The 20,826-nt window shown below is 41.8% G+C and overlaps 1 protein-coding gene across 3 annotated transcripts in view; it reads left to right on the top strand.

Annotated features, from left to right (window-relative positions):
• ROCK1 (Rho associated coiled-coil containing protein kinase 1) overlaps positions 1–15,520 on the top strand; it is a 157,511-nt gene extending 141,991 nt beyond the window's left edge. For 2 of the 3 annotated variants that reach the window (XM_062201441.1, XM_062201440.1), the window contains exons 30-33: positions 5,204–5,282; positions 5,432–5,693; positions 7,859–8,066; positions 15,381–15,520. In XM_062201441.1, coding sequence (XP_062057425.1) covers positions 5,204–5,282; positions 5,432–5,693; positions 7,859–8,066; positions 15,381–15,405 — 574 coding nt within the window. In that variant the 3' untranslated portion in view covers positions 15,406–15,520. Of the gene's footprint in view, positions 1–5,203; positions 5,283–5,431; positions 5,694–7,858; positions 8,067–9,468; positions 11,845–15,380 lie in introns of those variants that run through there. The other variant, XM_062201442.1, reaches the window with a different exon arrangement.
• The last annotated feature ends 5,306 nt before the right edge of the window (positions 15,521–20,826 follow it).

Below are 20,826 nucleotides of genomic sequence, written 5' to 3'. Positions count from 1 at the left end.
TTCAAACTTACAGTTTAGGTTATATTTTGATTTGTTTAAACAGTGTTATTTACTTTTCTGTTTTTCTTAGCAAACTTAAATATTAATGTTATGTTAAGTCTTACCTTAGGATGTGAGGTGGAAACTTTGTATACCTGATCCAGGTATCCAGAAGACAAATGTCTAAAGTGTTTAGGGGTTTTGGAGCTCAGAGATCATCTCAAATTGTAGGATTCTGGCCGGCGCCGTGGCTTAACAGGCTAATCCTCCGCCTTGCGGCGCTGGCACACCGGGTTCTAGTCCTGGTTGGGGCGCCGGATTCTATCCCGGTTGCCCCTCTTCCAGGCCAGCTCTCTGCTGTGGCCTGGGAAGGCAGTGGAGGATGGCCCAAGTCCTTGGGCCCTGCACCTGCATGGGAGACCAGGAGAAGCACCTGGCTCCTGGCTTCAGATCAGCGAGATGCGCCAGCTGCAGCGGCCTTTGGGGGGGTGAACCAACGGCAAAAAGGAAGACTTTTCTCTCTGTGTCTCTCTCTCACTATCCACTCTGCCTATCAAAAAAGTTAAAAAAATAAAATAAAAAATTAAAAAATTTAAAAAATTGTAGGATTCTATAGTCATTGTTAAGAGGAAATGTAAATAAAGATATTTGTTCTTTGTCAGTAGTATAAATTTTCAAAGGGCCCATGAAAATTGTAGATTGTTTTTCTTGTTCATTCTGAAACATTGCCTGTGTTACCATAGATGCTGTAGTATGAATAAAGATGAGTAAGTTTCATATTAAGGAGCTTGCAGACTACCAGTAGAAAAGGTAAAACATGCAACAAAATAGAAATTGCAAGTAAAGTGTAGTTAACTGCTACTCAACAGAAATATAAACTTAAAATGAAGTATTGCCATTTCTTTAAATACTTGTGGAGTGGGTTGTAGTTAGAATGCAAAATGAACTGAATCAAATACTAAAGAGTATTGATTTTTTATTGATTTTTGGAGCCCTCCTCTCCTCACCTTTTGTATTATTATCATTATTATTTGAGAGCCAGATAGACAAATAGAGAGCTGCCATCCACTAGTTTGCTCCTCAAAAGCCCACAGCAGCTAGAACTGCCAGGCTGAAGCTGGGAGCTGGGAACTAAATACAAGTCTCCTACATGGATGGCAGGAACCCTGTCATTTGAGCCATCAAGTTACTGCTGCCTCCCAGGGTCTACAATAGTAGGAAGCTGAACTGGGAGCCAGAGCCAGGACTCGAACCCAGGTCCTCCACTGCAGGTTGTGGGCATCTTCAGTGTTGTCTTAACTACTAGGCCAAACTTTACTACTGTTTATAATTAAAAAGAAAAAAATTAGGTGTGAAAATTTAAATGATCAGCTTAAGTGGAATAATCCATAACCATTAATATGAAAGGCATTGTCTTTCAACTAAGTTTAATTTAGACTGTTTAGGGTTTCTCCCTTTTTATTACTCTTTAATTTATTCAGTTCAATCATTTTTGACAATTTTAAACATCCTTATAAATCACCACCCAGTATAAAATCATTAACCATCACCATAAAAAGCTCATCTATACCAATTTCCAAGGGAAGAAAATGACACTGATCTGATTTCTGTCACTGAGATTAGTTTTTGCCTTCTCTAGAGCTTCATATTAATGGAATTACAGTTGTGTACTTTTGTGCCTGGTTTCTTTCACTTAGCCTGGTGTTTTTGGGATTCTTCTATAGTGCTGCGTGTATTGATTTCTTTTTATTACTGATTGGTAGTCCATTGAATAAATACAGCACAGTTTATTTATCCATTATTTTTTATTTTTTATTTTTTTCTTTTATTTATTTATTTATTTATTTTTTGACAGGCAGAGTGGACAGTGAGAGAGAGAGTGACAGAGAGAAAGGTCTTCCTTTTGCCGTTGGTTCACCCTCCAATGGCCGCCGCGGTAGCGCGCTGCGGCCGGCGCACCGCGCTGTTCCGATGGCAGGAGCCAGGTGCTTATCCTGGTCTCCCATGGGGTGCAGAGCCCAAACACTTGGGCTATCCTCCACTGCACTCCCTGGCCACAGCAGAGAGCTGGCCTGGAAGAGGGGCAACCGGGACAGGATCGGTGCCCCAACCGGGACTAGAACCCGGTGTGCCGGCGCCGCAAGGCGGAGGATTAGCCTGTTGAGCCACGGCGCCGGCTTCCATTCTTTTTTTGGTTGACATTTGGGACTTTTGTAAATAAGACTGCTATGAATGTTCTTTTTGTTGAATTAACCATCTAATTTCTAATGCATAAATACCTAGGTGTAGAGTCCTGGGTTATCAAGTAGATGTGTGTTTAACTGTTTAAAAATCTACCAAACCGTTCTCAACAAATGGTTGCACTGTTTTATTTTCACCAGTAGTCTATGATTTTCAGTTCTACATCTTCTCCATTTGATTATTGTTGGTCTTCTATTTTAGCTAGTCCAGTGAACATGAAATGCTATTTCATAACCTGCCTTTTTCTCATGATAATGATGTCAAGAATCTTTTCATGTGTTTGTTGGCCATTATTACATTTTTTCTGATGTGTATTTGAATCTTTTGCCCATATTTAAAATAATGTTGTTTATCTTTCTGATATTAGTTTATAAGAGTTACATATATTCTAGGTAAGAATCCTATGTTAGAAATGCATAGTACAGGCTGGCGCCTTGGCTCAATAGGCTAATCCTCCACCTGCGGCGCCGGCACACCGGGTTCTAGTCCCAGTCGGGGCGCCAGATTCTGTCCCAGTTGCTCCTCTTCCAGTCCAGCTCTCTGCTGTGGCCCAGGAGTGCAGTGGAGGATGGCCCAAGTGCTTGGGCCCTTCACCCGCATGGGAGACCAGGATAAGCACCTGGCTCCTGGCTTCGGATTGGCGTGGTGCGCTGGCCACAGCGCGCCGGCCACAGCAGCCGTTGGGGGGTGAACCAATGAAAAAAGGAAGACCTCTCTCTCTCTCTCTCTCTCTCTCTCTCTCTCTCTCCACTCTGCCTGTCAATAAATAAATAAATAAATAAAAATTAAAAGAAAAAAAAGAAATGCATAGTATGCATAGTACAAGCATTGGGCCTGGTGGTTAAGATGTCGACATTGTCTCATTTCTGAATCTCTGAGTTCAAGATATACCTCTGGCTTCCTGCTAATGCAGACCTTGGTGTGGACAGTAGTGAAGTCTCATGTAGTTGGATCCTGCCACTCACATGAGAAACCAGGATTAAGTTTGCAGCTCTTGACTTTGTTCTCAGCCCAGTCTTGGCTGTTGCAGGCATTTGGGGAGTAAACCAGCAGATGGGAGCTCACTTTTTCTCTTTCTGCCCCTCAAATTTTAAAAAAAATGTAAATATAATGCAAATATTTTCCAATCTGAGGCTTTCCTAGTCATTGTCTTAGTGGTGCCTTTGAATGAAGATCGATGTATCAAATTTTTAAGTGGTTAATGCCTTTTTTAGTTTGTCCAAAAATTTTGCACGCCCACAGTTTGTGAAGGTATTCTTTGTTTCTTCTAGGAGCTTTATTGTTCTATGCTTTACATTTAAGTTATGAATGATTTCAAATAAATTTTATTTTTATTTTTATTTTTTGACAGGCAGAGTGGATAGTGAGAGAGAGAGACAGAGACAAAGGTCTTCCTTTTTGCCGTTGGTTCACTCTCCAATGGCCGCTGTGGCCGGCGCATCTCGCTGATCCAAAGCCAGGAGCCAGGTGCTTCTCCTGGTCTCCCATGTGGGTGCAGGGCCCAAGGAGTTGGGCCATCCTCCACTGCCTTCCCAGGCCACAGCAGAGAGCTGGCCTGGAAGAGGGGCAACCGGGATAGACTCCGGCGCCCCAACCGGGACTAGAACCCGGTGTGCTGGCGCTGCAAGGCAGAGGATTAGCCTATTGAGCTATGGCGCCGACCTCAAATAAATTTTTGTGTTTGATAAGAGCAAATGGTTAGTTAGGGCTTTTTTTTTCCTATATGAGTATCTGTTAAAACGTTTAATTTGCTATGAACCTATTAATTTTATAGAGTTTTTATTAGTCCCATTATGATGTCTTCAAATAATGATAGTTTTACTTCTTTATTGTTCCAGTCTGTATACTTTTATCACATGTAGATTCATATGACCACCATCACAGTCACAATACAGAAAAAGTGCATCTTAAGGATCCCTGTGTTGCTCTTTTATAGTCAAAGGTGGCTTCAGTTCTCCAATCACTCATATCTAATCCCTGGCAACATTAATCTGCTCTCCATCTTTACAATTTTATCATTTCAAAGATATTATATAAATAGAATCAAAGTGTGTATTATCTTTTGTGATCAGTTTTTTTTTTTTTTTTTTTTGACAGGCAGAGTTAGACAGTGAGAGAGAGACAGAGAGAAAGGTCTTCCTTCTGTTGGTTCACCCCCCAAATGGCCGCTACGGCCGGCACTGTGCCAATCCGAAGCCAGGAACCAGGTGCTTCCTCCTGGTCTCCCATGCGGGTGCAGGGCCCAAGCACTTGAGCCATCCTCCACTGCCTTCCCAGGCCACAGCAGAGAGCTGGACTGGAAGAGGAGCAACCAGGACAGAATCTGGCACCCCAACCGGGACTAGAACCCGGGGTGCCGGCACCACAGGTGGAGGATTAGCCAAGTGAGCTAAGGCGCCAGCTGTGATCAGCTCTTTTTTACTCAGCATAATCTTGAGCTCAACCCAGATTGTAATTGATTTCTTAATACTGTTGATTTTTCCATAGTTTCAGTCTCCCACAGCTTGACTAACCATTTCATTTGGATTGATTTTAGTTTGGGGCTATTATGAGTAGAGCTGCTGTGAACTTTCCAGTACAGGGTTTTGTATAGACATGATTTTCATTTCCCAGAATAAAGACGCAAGAGTGCAATTTCTGGGTGATATTGTAAGTATAGATTTACTTTAGATTTATAATAAAGTACTCATTTTCAGAGTGCATCTGCAGTTTACATTTCCAGCAGCCATGTGTGAGTGATCTACTTCTCTTCATCCTCATTAGCGTTTGGTGTTAATACTGGTTTTTATTTTTAACATTCTGATAGATGTATGATGATACTCATTGTGGTTAAAATTTGTATTATTAAAATTTGCAGTATTGACTGATGTGCTTCCATGTGCTTATTTGCCACATGTATGTTCTCTTCAGGAAAATGTCTTTTGATATAAATGAGTATAATGAATTTTTATAATGGTCAATATCATGTTTATTTTCATTATAGTAAATTGTTTCATGTTCGACCTGTAACTCAAGGAGATGTATACAGAGCTGAGACTGAAGAAATTCCTAAAATATTCCAGGTAAAAATTGAAATTATAAAGGATTTTACCTAAATCCTGAGTGTTTTTGTGAAGTAAATGAAAAATATGCCAATGGTTGTATACATTTGAAACTTGTATGTACACATTAAGATCTTTTTTCATCTTCCTTTCACCATTCCTGAATGTAGATACTGTATGCAAATGAAGGCGAATGTAGAAAAGATGTAGAGGTAGAACCAGTACAACAAGCTGAAAAAACCAATTTCCAGAATCACAAAGGCCATGAATTCATTCCTACACTGTACCACTTTCCCGCCAACTGTGAGGCATGTGCCAAACCTCTCTGGCATGTCTTTAAGCCACCCCCTGCCCTAGAATGTCGAAGATGCCATGTTAAGTGCCACAGAGATCACTTAGACAAGAAAGAGGACTTAATCTCGCCATGTAAAGGTAAGGTAATAATTATTTTTACAACCTATAGCAAATTCAGTTTTACTGTTGAAATCTTTACTTAGCATAGAGTTGTCCTCTATATATAAAGTTAAATTAAAAATGAACCATAGTGAAGAATGGGATTGGAGAGGGAGTAGAGGTGGGATGGGAGAGGGGGTAGAGATGGGACGGGAGTCAGGGTGAGAGGGCGGGTATGGGGGAAAGAACCACTATATTCCTAAAGTTGTACCTATGAAAAATGCATTCATTAAATAAAAACTTTAAAAATTAGTTTTAAATTCCAGTGAAATAACTTCAAGTATAGTGATTTCTAATAGTATAAAGGTGAAAAGAGGTTAGATTATAAGAAGCAATTTTTCTTTTAAAGATTTATTTATTTTTTTGAAAGGCAGCGTTACAGAGAGGTAGAGGCAGAGAGAGATCTTCCATCCTCTGGTTCACTCCCCAAATGTCTGCAATGGCTGAAGCTGGGCAGATCTGAAGCCAGGAACCAGGAGTTTCTTCCCTGTCTCCCACCAGGGTGCAGATGCTCAAGCACTTGGGCCATCTTCCCCTGCTTTTCCCAGGCCATAGCAGAGAGCTGGATCAGAAGTGGAGCAGGGGCTGGCACTGTGGCGCAGCGGATTAAAGCACTGGCCTGAAGCTCCAGCATCCCATATGAGCACCGGTTCTAATCCCGGTTGTTCCTCTTCTGATCTAACTCTCTGCTATGGCCTGGGAAAGCAGTAGAAGAAGGCCCAAGGACTTGGACCCCTGAACCCGCATGGGAGACCCAGAAGAAGCTCCTGGCTTCGGATAGGCGCCAACTCCAGCCGTTGCAGCCATCTGGGGAGTGAAGCAGCGGATGGAAGAACACACTCTCTCTCTCTCTCTCTCTCTCTCTGTGTACCTCTCTCTGTAACTCTGTCTTTCAAATAAAATAAAATAAATCTTTAAAAAAAAAAAGTGGAGCAGCTAGGTCTCCAACTGGTGCTCAAATGGGATGCTGGCACTACAGGTGACAGATAACCCGCTACGCCACAGTGCCCACATCCCATCTGAGCGCCAGTTGGAGACCTGACTTCTCCACTTTTTTGTTGTTGTTTTTTTTTTTTTTAATTTTTTTGTTTTTGACAGGCAGAGTTAGACAGTGAGAGAGAGAGACAGAGAGAAAGATCCTCCTTCCGTTGGTTCACCCCCCAAATGGCTGCTACAGCCGGTGCTGCGCCGATCCGAAGCCAGGAGCCAGGTGCTTCCTCCTGGTCTCCCATGTGGGTGCAGGGCTCAAGCACTTGGGCCATCCTCCACTGCCTTCCCAGGCCACAGCAGAGAGCTGGCCTGGAGGAGGAGCAACCGGGACTAGAACCCAGGGTGCCGGCACCGCAGGCAGAGGATTAGCCTAGTGAGCCTCAGCACCGGTCTGCGCTTTTTTTTTTTAAGAATTATTTTATTTTATTTGAAAGACAGAGTTACAGAGAGAGGAGGAGATGCAGACAAAGATCTTCCATCTGCAGGTCCACTCCGTAGATGGTCGCAACAGCTAGAGCTGAGCCATGCCAAAGCTAGGAGCTTCATCTGGGTTTCCTACTTAGGTGCAAGGGCCCCAGCACTTGAGCCATCTTCCAGGCCATTAGCAGGGAGCTGGATCAGAAGTTGAGTAGCCAAAACTTAAACTGGCATCCGTATGGATGCTGGTGTTGTAGGTGGTGGCTTTACCTGCTTGCCACAAGGCCTGCCTTTAAAGAGACTTACCCCCTTGTAGAGTTCATGTCTCTAAGAAATTACTTTAAACTGGAGAGATGTTCTAGGGGTGAGCTCCCCTGTATCTTCCTTTGCATGTTTACCTGTTATTTTCTTTTACAGACAAAATGTCTTCTGGAGCAGCAGAGGTAGCTTGGGGTGAAAAATACAGAGTATAGCTATTTTAAGTTCAGAGATATATGTTCTATAAATAGATTTAAATTTGTTTCACTTCTGCATTTTTCTCTCTGATTTTATTTTTCTTAGTGTAGGGACTAGTGTTTTCTTTTTAAATTTCAGATTATTTAAATTAAAGAGAAAAATATTTTTCAAGATAATTTGGGATAGCAAGTCTTTAAAAACTTGAAAATGTATGCATCTGATAGGTTGTTTTTTTTTTAATGTTATAGGGCTTTAATTGTTCTTTCTTTTCCTTAACATAGTAAGTTATGATGTGACATCAGCAAGAGATATGCTGCTGTTAGCCTGCTCTCAGGATGAACAAAAAAAATGGGTAACTCATTTAGTGAAGAAGATCCCTAAGAATCCACCATCTGGTTTTGTTCGTGCCTCCCCTCGAACGCTTTCTACTAGATCCACTGCAAATCAGTCTTTCCGGAAAGTGGTCAAAAATACATCTGGAAAAACTAGGTAAAAATCAAAATTCTAAACTTTTTTAATAAATGTGAAAGTGAAGGGATAACATCTACTAAAATCTCAAAAATCTGATTTTAGCCACAGATTGCATCCACTTATTACTAGGTCTTCATATATATAACTTGTAATTATAGTTCTTTGTAAATTAAGTGTGATATTTATTTAGTTTTGTGTCAGATTTTATTCTCAGATTTGTGCACATGGCACATATTTAATGCTATTACTTTTCTTTTTTATATTTTATTTGAGAGGTAGATGTACAGATAGTGAGAGGGAGAGACAGAGAGAAAGGTCTTCCATCCACTGGTTCACTCTCCACGTGGCCACAAAGGCCAAAGCTGCACCGATCTACAGCCAGGAGCCAGGACCTTCTTTCAGGTTCCCATGTGGTTGCAGGGGCCCAAGTCCTTGGACCATCTGCTACTGCTTTCCCAGGCCATAGCAGAGAGCTGGATTGGAGGAGGAACAGCCAGGACTAGAACCGGCACCCATATGGGATGCTTCTAAAACCTACATTTTTTTCTCCTAGGTTGAAATATCAACTTTCCCTTGAGTAGTATCCCTAAATTTAGAGGGCCATTTAAATCTGTAGGTCAAGACTTAACATTTGCCTGTTAGCATCACTCATATCTTCCAAGCAGGCTTACAATCATCATCATTTTATTTTATTTTATTATTTAATTTTATTTTAAAGATTATTTATTTGAAAGTCAAAGTTACACAGAGAGAGAAGGAGAGGCAGAGAGAGAAAGATCTTCCATCTGCTGGTTCACTCCCCAAATGGCTGCAACTGTCCGATCTAAAGCTAGGATCCAGGAGCTTCCTCTGGGTTTCCCATGCAGGTGCAGGGGCCCAAGCACTTGGGCCATCTTATGCTGCTTTCCCAGCCCATAGGAGAGAGCTGGATTGGAAGTGGAGCAGCCAGGTGTCGAACCAGTGCCCATACAGGATGCCAGCACTGCAGGCGGCGTCTTTACCTTCTACACCACAGCTCCAGCCACAAATCGCTTTTCTTGCCTCCTATTGTCAGTAACCAAGTCTAATTCTTTGAAATGTCTTCAGCCTCTCCTTCCTCTGTATTCTTCAGCCTCCATGCCATTCCATTATTATTATTATTATTATGTATTAAGTAATTATTACTTCCTTCCTACTAAATTCTGTACAATTCTAGTTCAGCCTTTACCTGGCTTTGGCTGAGTAACGTGTTTGAAAAAGAGTAGAAACAAAAAGAAATAAAACTTAGTGTACTTTTCTTTTCCCTGTTTTCTAAATTTTGTGTAATTGTTAATTATTTTATGTGAAGGTAATATGTATTTCCCTTTACCTCCAATTTTGCCTCCTGTAATTTTAAAGTGAGTACATTTCTTAATTATGGTTTTTTCTCCCCCCTCAACAGTTAACCATGTGACCTACTGCTTCATGGAATCATGTGGAATGCTACCTGATAAACCAGGCTTCTTTAACCATGCAGAGCAGACAGGCTGTTTCTTTGACGCAAATATCACAGGCTTCCGGGTTACGATTGCTGTTACTCTGTCCTTGCTTTGGCACAAAAGCACACTGAGGGATTTTTTTTTATTGCGGGTTTGCTACAGGTAGAGTAGATTAATTATTACTATGTAATGCAAGTACAATTGGGGGAAAGCTTAGCTAGATGTATTTTTTTAAAAAAGGTGCTGCCTTTTTTAATTTCTAAGAAAACGCCTGTCAATCGTGATAGAACAGTTTTCCTCAAATGAGTGAGAGGAAGGGACTTTCACTTCCAAGTGGAATGGCCATCACTATCAAGATCAGCTCATGGAAGGAGTAAAGAAAATATCTCAAAATGAGACAAACTGAAAAATTTTTTTAATGACTTAAGTTTTTGTGCTCTTGTAAGACTTTATGAAACTATTTTAAGAAGGCAGTGAAATCACTTGAACTTCAGTGCCCTCACTGTAGAATTTAAAAGCCTTATTGTTGATTGCCCATGGTGGACTTGATGAGAAATTAAATATCCTACATTATGCTTTATAAAATACTGTATATGTTTCAGCAAGTTTGTAGATTGGGGAATGGGAGAAGACAAGAGAATTACATTTAATCTATGCATTTTGCCAAGCCATATTGAGTTATGTTACTACTAGAGACATTAGGAACTAACTGTACAAAAGAACCAAGTTTCAAAGCATTTTGTGGGGTACATCATTTCTGTAATTGTATAATGTTATTTCCTTGTGGTTTTAAGTGATAAAGACATTAAGTTAACAAACATATAAAAAATGTATGCACTGTTTGAAATGTAAATTATTCTTAGAACACTTTCAATGGGAGTTGAATTGCCCTTTTAGTGCCTTAATTTGAGAAAATTATTTTACTGCCATGAGTAAATATAGGAATTTCAAAAAACGTGTTCAAAAGGTTATGTGTGTCAGTGGGTTTTTCATTGATAATTGGTTTAATTTAAAATATTTAGAGGTTTGTTGGTCTTTGATAAATTAAGTACAATCTTTGTATCAGACTACCTGCTACAATGTTAAATAACTTTATAAAACTATCTGCAAAAATAGAGAAGGTTGCACCAATATGAAAAGAAAATTATGGTAACACATTGTGATGTTTTCCAGTTAACATAGGAATTACCAGATAAATACTATTAAAACTCTTGTCCAGTAACAAGAGTTGATTTGTATTGGCAGTATGATTTATTGTTTATTTTTTTAACCAAATACCTCCTCAGTAATTTATAATGGCTTTGCAGTAATGTGTATCAGATAAGAAGCACTGGAAAACTGATCGTCTCTAGGATGATATGCATGTTTCAAGTGGTATTGAGAACCGCACTGATGGATATGTAATAATAAACATATCTGTTATTAATATGCTAATGACTCTGTGCTCATTTAATGAGAAATAAAAGTAATTTATGGATGGATACCTATAATGATGACTGCTATGGTGTTTTCTCATGGCTGAAGTGAATACAAAGCATACTACAAATTAGTTCTTGGTTGTATACAAATGTAGTTAAATCCCATGACTACATTAAAATGTATCTTTAAAAGGTAAACCCTCATCTGGGCTCTACTACATTGTGACTATAATTCAAATTAAAAAATTGGTCTTATCAGAAAAATATTTCTGTAGATCTCTTGCATTTCTATACATGTTGGGAGCAGAGTCTATGACAGCCTTTGTTCAAGGCTATCTTTTGCAGGATTATTTGTACACTAAACAGCTTTGGAAGATAGAAAGGTGCCTTTGCTATACAGTCTAATAAAGATAATGTCTCCCTCTAGGGTAAAAGGCAGGCAGGTTTGCTTTGGCTCATTTATAAAAAGATTCAGGATCCACAAACTGGAGTATCCTCACCTGTAAAGCAGACCTACTGTGTACTCCACCATCTACCTGGACCACTCTGCATTGCCCGCATGGGACGTGGAGGGCATGGAAAGAAGAAAGCTCATTTCTGGGCCAGTGCTGTGGTGTAGTGGATAAAGCGGCTGCCTGCAGTACCAGCATCTCATATGGGCACTGGTAAAAGTCCTGGCTACTCCACTGGCAATCCGTCTCTCTGCTGTGGCCTGGGAAAGCAGTGGAAGATAGGCCCCTACATCTACGTGGGAGACCTGGAAGAAGCTCCTGGCTCCTTGCGACCATCTGGGGAGTGAACCAGCAGATGGAAAACCGCTCTCTCTCTCTCTCCCCCGCCCCGCTTCCTCTTCCTCCCTCCCTCCCTCTCTCTGCCTCTGTAACTCTGCCTTTCAAATAAATAACTAAATCTTAAAAAAAAAAAAAAAAAAAGCAGCTCATTTTTCTTGCTATGCTGGGGGTAATAAAGTCATTTGACTCTGTCCCATGAGTCTTGTATAATCTGCCAGGAACAGTAAAACTGTTGGTTTGCAAATTAGGTGAAATCTGAGACCCTTCAAGTTCTTGTCAATATCTTTGCTTCTCAGAACCATCACCATACCCCAATGTATAAAGTCCCAGTTGCAAGAACAGAGTTGATTGTAAATAGAGTAAGTAAATTTTAAATTTTATTTATCTTTAAAAAAAAAACAAAAAACAGATACTAGTCTGAGCATAGAATTGTTGAGAACTTAGAGACCTTTAAGGAATGACTTCCAAGGGCACATTGCAAAACCAGGTCATTCAGGAGAGATGCTTTCTTTTCTAAGTTTAAGAAACTACTTACCCCCAGAGTAGACCAAAACCGTGAGGACTTGGAGGGCAGCATGATAGAAAGCTACCTTAGCTCTCCTGGTTTTCTTCAACACTTTGCATGCCTGCTGTGACCCATACCCAGTTGGATGCTTTGCACCATTCCTCTTGTACTTACAAACTTCATATCTGCACACTGGGATCTCTATCCACACTGCCTCAGAAGAACCACTTTCATGACCTTGCTTGCTGCCATTGACATTGCTGCGGCCACCATTGTAACACAGCGGGTTAAGATAGCTTGTGACACCAGCATATCAGAGTGCCAGTTCGTGTCCCAGCTGCTCTGTAGCAGCTCCCTACTAATTAGTAGCTCCCTACCAATGCTCCTGGGAAGACAGCAGAAGATAGCCCAAGTGTTGGGCCTCTGCCACCCATGTGGGAGACCCAGATAGAGTTCCTGGCTTCTGACTTGAGCCTTTTCCAGGCTGTTATGTCCATTTGGGAAGTAAGCCAGCACTTAAAGATCTCTTTGTCTTTGCCTCTCCCTCTGTCTCTGTGCCCTCTAGAAGTATATCTCCTTGGCCAAAACTAAATCACACCCAGAACCCTAACTATAAAGAAGCCTGAAAGATGTAGCTTTTAGCTTTCTCTACACTTTATTACAGGAATTCAAAATAAGATTGTAGAGTAGAGGTTAAGCATTAAGCCAGTCTATCTACCCATATCTGCAAGCTTCAGCGAAGGTCAGAAATTCTATCTCTTGGCTAGAGAGAATAGCCACTGTTGTTATTCACAGACTCAGTCTGACTGTGGTCCCTTGTCATTATTTGAGGTTTCAGCTTAAACAAAATAACCTACCTACCTTGCATTTAAAATTTAAAAATTGAGGCCGGCGCCGTGGCTTAACAGGCTAATCCTCCACCTTGCGGCGCCGGCACACTGGGTTCTAGTCCCGGTTGGGGCGCCGGATTCTATCCCGGTTGCCCCTCTTCCAGGCCAGCTCTCTGCTGTGGCCCAGGAGTGCAGTGGAGGATGGTCCAAGTGCTTGGGCCCTGCACCCACATGGGAGACCAGGAGAAGCACCTGGCTCCTGGCTTTGGATCAGCGAGATGCGCCGGCCACAGCGGCCATTGGAGAGTGAACCAACGGCAAAAAGAAAGACCTTTCTCTCTGTCTCTCTCTCTCTCACTATCCACTCTGCCTGTCAAAAAAAAAAAAAAAATTTAAAAATTGATAAGTAAACATGGCAATTGGGGGAGGCATTTAGCATAGCAGCTAAGATACTGCTTGGGACACCCACATCCTGTGCTGGAGTGCCTGGGTTTGAGTTCCAGCTCTGCTTCAGAGCCCAGCTTTCTGCCACTCTGGGAGGCAGCAGGAAATAACTCAAGTACTTACTACTATAGTGGGAGACCTGGAATGGGTTCTTAGCTCAGCTTCTGCTTGGCCCAGCCCTGACTGTTGCAGGCATTTTGGAAGTGAACCAGTGGATGAGGGCTTCTCTTAATCACTCTCAAACAGATTTTAAAGGATCTATTATAAATGATAGTCGGAGTCAGCATTGTGGCACAGCAGGTTAAGCTGCCACTTGAGACCCCCCAAATCCCATTTTGGAGGGCTGCTACAAGGCCTGGCTACTCCTCACTTCAGGTCCAGCTTCCTGCTGGTGTACATGGAAGGCAGCACATGATGACTCAAGGATCTGATTTGGTTCCTGCCACCCCTGTGTGAGACCTGGATGGAGTTCCCAGCTCCTGGCTTCACCCTGGCCTAGCCGTGGTCATTGCAGGCTTTTGGAGAGTAAACCAACAGATGGAAGATCTTTTTCCTCTTTCTCAGTCACTCTGCCTTTCAAATAAATCTTTAAAAAATTACGAAGTATAAACTGGGACTGTACTGTACAAATTAAAAAACATGACTTTCAACTTTATAAAAAGTTGTTTAACTCTTAGCTATGAAATATTGCTATTCCTAGATATTCTCTAATTTGTAGAGGAGAAAACAGAATTTGAACTGTTTAATACTCTGTTCTAGAGTACACAACTGCAGATCTGTTTTCCAGATGGAATGTGTAAGCTAACTTACAGTTGTTGAAAGAAAACAATCATGGGTTGAATCCTGACTCTTACTGGACTTTAGTATATTTTACATATTGTGACCCATTATTTGCGTGAGTGTGTGTGTGTGGGGTATTGGATTTCAGTGTCATGATATGGAAAAGAATGTATTGTTTTTCTAAGGTTTATGGTATGAACTCATTTATAGTAGGCTTGCTAAAATATACATCTTTAAAGGAACTTTTCATCAAATGCAGAATAACAAATATAATTGGTGTCGTTTTATTCTGGACTGAAGACCTTTGGTTGGCTCTATACTCCATGGAGGAATTATCAAATGAATTATGAGCCTTATCAACACTACAGAGAATATTACCTTTTTTAAAGATGCAATTATTTATTTATCTAAAAGGCAAAATTAGAAGGAGAGACAGATCTCCCATCCACTGGTTCACTCCCCACAACAACTGGGTCTAGGCCAGGCCAAAGCCAGGAGCCAGGAGCTTCATCTGAGTCTCCTATGTGGGTGTAAAGTCTAACTCTTGACTGTCAAATGAATAAAATACATCTTTAAAAAAAAAAAATCCAGGCTCTGGGGAACTTCAAACTGTGTAACAGAAGGATTGACATTATTAGTGACCACCACTATGGATTAAATTACAGTTTCTTCCTGTTTTCCTGGAGCCAGATAAGCTTCTGGGTTCTAATATTATTCAGTGGAGATGAAGAAGGAGCTCAAATAATGATTGATATTGGAGGAATATGTGTGTTTATTGTTCAAACTGGGATATTTTTGAAAGAAAGGAATTAATTGCACCAAGACAACCAGCATAAATTAGCACATATGGTCATCCTATGGTAATTTTGATCAATGTTGGGAAATAAGAAGAATATGTATGGATGTTATTGTATGTACATAGAAAAATATTACATTCATTGTACCTTGAGTGTTATGGAACTTTATATTATTACCTCTGTAATAACAAAAATATAAAACCTAAATATTGGGGCTGGCACTGTGATGTAGTAGGCTAAGCCTTTGCCCGCGGCACCACATCCCGTATGGATGCTTGTTTGAGTTCCTGCCACTCCTCTTCCTATCCAGCTCCCTGCTTATGGGAAAGCAGTAGAAGATGGCCCAAGTGCTTGGACCCCTGCACCCACCTAGGAGACCCTGGAAAATCTCTGGTTCCTGGCTTTGGATCAGCCCAGCTCCAGCTGTTGAAGCCACTTCGGAAGTAAACCAGCGATGAAAGACTCTCTCTCTCTCTCTCTCTTCTCAAATAAATAAAAATGTTTTAAAAAAAGCTCTAAATATCTTAATTATAAATAAATTACAAAATTCTGTTATACTCATGATAAAAACTAAAGTGGATTTATCTATAGGTGTGTACATGGAATCGTATGTACTGAATGATAACATGTTCTCGTATTTATTAAACAACACATCATTTCCGAGCAGACATTGGGTCTAGTAGTCAAGACACTAGGATGCCCACATCCCATACTGGGGCACCTGGATTATAGCATTCATATGTTAAAAAAAAAAAAAGGAAGTATTATATGTCTGATTCTTGTATACATAGGGTGTAAATGTAAGGCCCTTCAGTCCCGGGCCCTGGCAAACAAATATATGAGGAGCAAAAACCTGTTTAACTGCTTTGGTGTTGCCCTCTACTCTCACCCCCCCCCCAGCCCCACCCTCAGATCAGCTCCCTCCCACCCCCAGACCAAGGGCACATCTACACCTGCCCCTGGCCTTCAGTGATCCCAGTTAAATTTTGTTTTTTAACAACCAATTAAGAGACCAGCGTGTGGCAGAGCAGGTTAAGCCACTGCCTGCAACACTGGCATCCCATATTGGAGTGCCTGATTGAGTCTCTGCCGCTCCACTTCCAATTCAGCTCCTGCTAATGGCCTGGGAAAGCAGCAGCAGATGGCCCAAGTGCTTTGGCCCTTGCTACCCACGAAGGAGACCTGGATGGAGCCCTGGGTTCCACTTTGGCTTGGACCAGCCCTAGCTGTTGCAGCCATCTGGGGAGTAAACCAGTGGATGGAAGATCTTTCTGTCTCTCACTCACCCCTCTTTGTCACTCTTCCTTTCAAAATAAATAATCTTTAAAAAGAAGCTATCGGGGCCAGCGCCATGGCTCACTAGGCTAATCCTCCGCCTGCGGCGCCAGCACCCCAGGTTCTAGTCCCTGTTGTTCCTCTTCCAGTCCAGCTCTCTGCTGTGGCCCAGGAAGGCAGTGGAGGATGGCCCAAGTGCTTGGGCCCTGCACCCGCATGGGAGACCAGGAGGAAGCACCTGGCTCCTGGCTTTGGATCGGCACAGTGCGCCGGCCATAGCAGCCATTTGGGGGGTGAACCAACGGAAGGAAGACCTTTCACTCTGTCTCTCTCTCTCTCTCATTGTCTAACTCTGCCTGTCAAAAACAAAACAAAACAAAAAACAAAAAAAACTATCGGTAAAAAAAAAGAGTTTGATGTATAAGTATTGACATAGTCCACATCATGTGTCACTGTATGTTATAAAGAGCCAAGACTTATTACACTCAGAGTTCTAGAGCTGGCAACTGCTCAGCTTTGGTGCGGGCTCTGTAGGTGGGGATGAGTGTGGAAGAAATCAAACAGTGAGACAGGAGGCAGACGCTGGGAGGGGCCAGGCCCACTTTCATAAATGTCTGCTTTCAAGCAAAGTCATCCACTCCCAAGAGACCTGACCCACTCCCACAAGGAAGTGTTAATCCATTCATGGAGGCCTTCCCCATGACCTAATGACTTTTCACTAAACATCACCTCTTTTTTTAAAGGTTTATTTGAAATGAAGAGCTACAGAGAGAGAATGAGAAACAAGATCTTCCATCCACTTATTTACTCCCCAGATGGCCACAATGGCCAGAGAGCCAGCGGAGACTCCATCCGGGTCTCCCATGTGGGTGGCAAAGGCACAGATACCTGGACCGTCTTCTGCTGCTTTCCAAGGCTCATTAGCAGGGAGCAGCATCAGAAGTGGAGCAGCCAGGACACAAACTAGTGTTCACATGGGATGTAGCAGGCAGCTGAACCTACTGTGCCTCAATACTGACTCCAAACACCACCTCTTCAAAGGTTCCACCAGTTCAACACAACCACACTGGAGACCAAGTCCCACTACATGAAGCTCTGGGGGACAAACTGTATTCAAACCGCAGCAGGTGTGCTTGTGCAGTGGAAAAGAAAGTTTGGCAGTGATTAGCAAAAGAAATTTTAATATAACCAATATAACCACAGTGAGCTTTTCTGTGGAATCAAAGAACTCTGAATGTGAGGATCAAAAGTAACTTGGGAATGTTAAAATATATGTGCTTAAAGAACAGTGCATTTTTATTTGGGAGGTGTTCACGCATTTCCTTATTGTTTTGCTCCTCCACACGCTGCGCGTCAGGTGGCTCCAGGTGAGTTGCCAGTGGGGAAAGCAAGAGCACTACTATTGTTAGACAGAACTTCTTGTCATGCTCAGAAATTACTGACAGGCACAGGAGCAGATTTCACGCCATTGTTACCATTGCTGCTCGCTCCTCAGTTCCCCACCATAATTTTCTGCTTCCAGATTCCAAAAGTCTTGCCCCAAAATACATGGTATGCAAATTATCATGCATCTAATTATAAATTTGTTCAAGAGAATGGAGAATCTACACAATATCTGATGAGTCCTCCTCAAAAGTATCAAAGAAAGCCTGAGAAGCTGTCCCAGGTTGGCAGAGACTAGGAAGACACGAGACGAGGAAGAAACGCAATGTGGTTTCCTAGACTGGATCTTTAAGCAGATAAAGGCATCAGCGGGAAAACTGACAAAGTCTGGATGAAATCCATAGCTAATTGTGTTGTACTAGCATGATTTTTAATAACTGATAAATATGTAAAATCTAACTATTAGAGCAGTTGGGTGAAGGAAATACAGAAACTCCCTGAACTCTCTCTCACTTTCTGTCAATCTAAATCGATTTCTTTTTTGTTGTTTATTGAAAAACTATCAAAATACAATACACATACCAAGAAATGCTTGTTAGTGTCCAGATGAGTTTTCTGTCCTCTGAGCATACTCATAGCCAACACCCAAATTAAGAGCAAAACATGGGGCTGGCGCTGTGGTGTAGTGGGTAAAGCCACCTCCTGCAGTGCCAGCATCTCATATAGGCACTGGTTCAAGACCCGGCTGCTCCACTTCCTATCCCGCTCTCTGCTATGGCCTGGGAAAGCAGTAGAAAATGGCCCAAGTCCTTGGGCCCCTGCACCCACAAGAGAGACCGGGAAGAAGCACCTGGTTCCTGGCTTCGGATCGGCGCAGCTCCAGCCGTTGCGGCAATTGGGGAGTGAACCAACGGACAGAAGACCTCTTTCTCTCTTTCTTCCTTTCCTTCTCTCTCTGTGCAACTCGAACTTTCAAATAAAATAAAATAAATCTAAAAAAAAAAAAAAGAACAAAACATCACTAGTACTTGAAGAGTCTTCACTATTCTCTTATTTTTGTTAATGTGGAAAAGGAGCATACATTGTTATTTTGGATGGTATGATTCAGTGAAGCAATATTTATAACTGAATATTAAATGATACAGCATCCATGCAAGCTTCATTTTGTCTATATATTAACACCCACAAATAAAAGCAAATGTAACATTTGTCTTTCTGGGTCTAGCTTATTTCTCTTAGCCTAATGATCTGCAGTTGCATCTATTTTGTTGCAAATATCAGGACTGCATTCTTATTTTACAGCTGATTCATATTCCATCATGTGTGTTTACCACATTTTATTTATCCTGTCATCAGTTGATGGACAGCCAGGTTCACTGTATATCTTAGCTATTGTGAATTGAGCTGTTATAAACATGGGAATGTGGGTATTTCCTTCATCTGCTGACTTTATTTTCTTGGGATATAAAATACCCAGGAGTGGGATAACTGGGTAATTTGGTAGATCTACTTTTAGTTTTCCGAGGAATCTCAATACTGTTTTTCATAATGGTTTTACCAATTGCATTCCCACCACCAGTGTATTAGAATACCTTTTTCTCCATATCCTTGCCAGCATTTATTATATTTTTTTGATTTTTGGATAATAGCTGTTCTAAATAGAGTGAGGCAATACTTCATTATGGTTTTTATTTGCATTTCCCTGGTGGCTAGTGATCTTCAGCATTTTGGCATGTGTCTGTTGGTTATTTGTAGTCATCCTTTGAAAAATGCCTATTCATTTGGCCGGTGCTGTTGCGTATCAGGTAAAGCCTCCACCTGCAGTGCCAGCATCCCATATGGGTGCTGGTTCGAGTTCCAGCGGCTCCACTTCCAATCTAGCTCTCTGCTATGGCCTGGGAAAGCAGTGGAAGATGTGTGGGAGACCCAGAAGAAGCTCCTAGCTCCTGACTTCGGATCAGTGCAGCTCTGGCCGTTGCGGCCATTTAGGGAATGAACCAGCTGATGGAAGACTTTTTCTCTTTCTCTTCCTCTTCCTCTCTCTCTCTGCCTCTGTGTCTCTGTAACTCTGTCTTTCAAATAAATAAATAAATTGGGGGCAGCACCGTGGCTCACTTGGTTAATCCTCCGCCTGCAGCGCCGGCATCCCACATGGGCACCGGGTTCTAGTCCCGGTTGCTTCTCTTCCAGTCCAGCTCTGCTGTGGTCCGGGAGGGCAGTGGAGGATGGCCAAAGTGCTTGGGCCCCTGCACCCACATGGGAGACCAGGAGGAAGCACCTGGCTCCTGCCTTGGATCTGCGCAGCGCTGGCCATGGCAGCCATTTGGGGAGTGAACCAATGGAAAGAAGACCTTTCTCTCCATCTCTCTCTGTCTATAACTCTACCTGTTAATCAATAAATAAATAAATCTTTTTTTAAAAAATGCCTGTTCATATCCTTTGCTCATTTCTTTTTAAAATTTATTTATTTATTTATCTTTATTTACTTGAGAGATAAAGTTACAGAGAGAGAGAGAGGGAGAGATAGAGGGAGATCTTCTACCTACTGGTTCACTCACCAAATGACCCCAACAGCGGGAGCCAAACCAAGAGCCAGGAGCTTCTTCCGGATCTCCCACATGGATGCAGAGCCATCTTCCACTGCTTTCCTAGGCCATTAGCAGACAGCTGGATAGGAAGAGGAGCAACTGGGGCACAAACAGCACTCATGGGAAGCCGGCACCAGAGGCAGAGGCTGTAACCTACTATGCCACAGCGCTGGCCCACTTTGCTCATTTCTTAATTTGACTGCTTGTTTTGCTGTTGAGTAGCTTCTTAAGCTCCTTATATATTCTGGATATTAATCCTTTATCAGATACATAGCTTGCAATATTTTCTCCCATTCTGTCAATTGCATCCTCATTTTGTTAATTGTTTCCATTGCTTTGCAAAACCTCTTAGCTTGATGTAATTCCATTTGTCTATTTTTGCTTTTATTGTCTGTGTTTCTGAGATCTTATCCAAGATGTCTTTGCCTTGGCTAATATCTTGCAGCATTTCCCCTATGCTTTCCTCTAGTAATTTGATGATCTCAGGTCTTAAGTTTAGATCACTGATCC

The sequence above is a fragment of the Lepus europaeus genome, chromosome 9, assembly GCF_033115175.1.
Source record: "Lepus europaeus isolate LE1 chromosome 9, mLepTim1.pri, whole genome shotgun sequence".
Lineage (NCBI taxonomy): Eukaryota > Metazoa > Chordata > Mammalia > Lagomorpha > Leporidae > Lepus > Lepus europaeus.
This window is presented reverse-complemented; position numbering and strand designations above follow the sequence as displayed.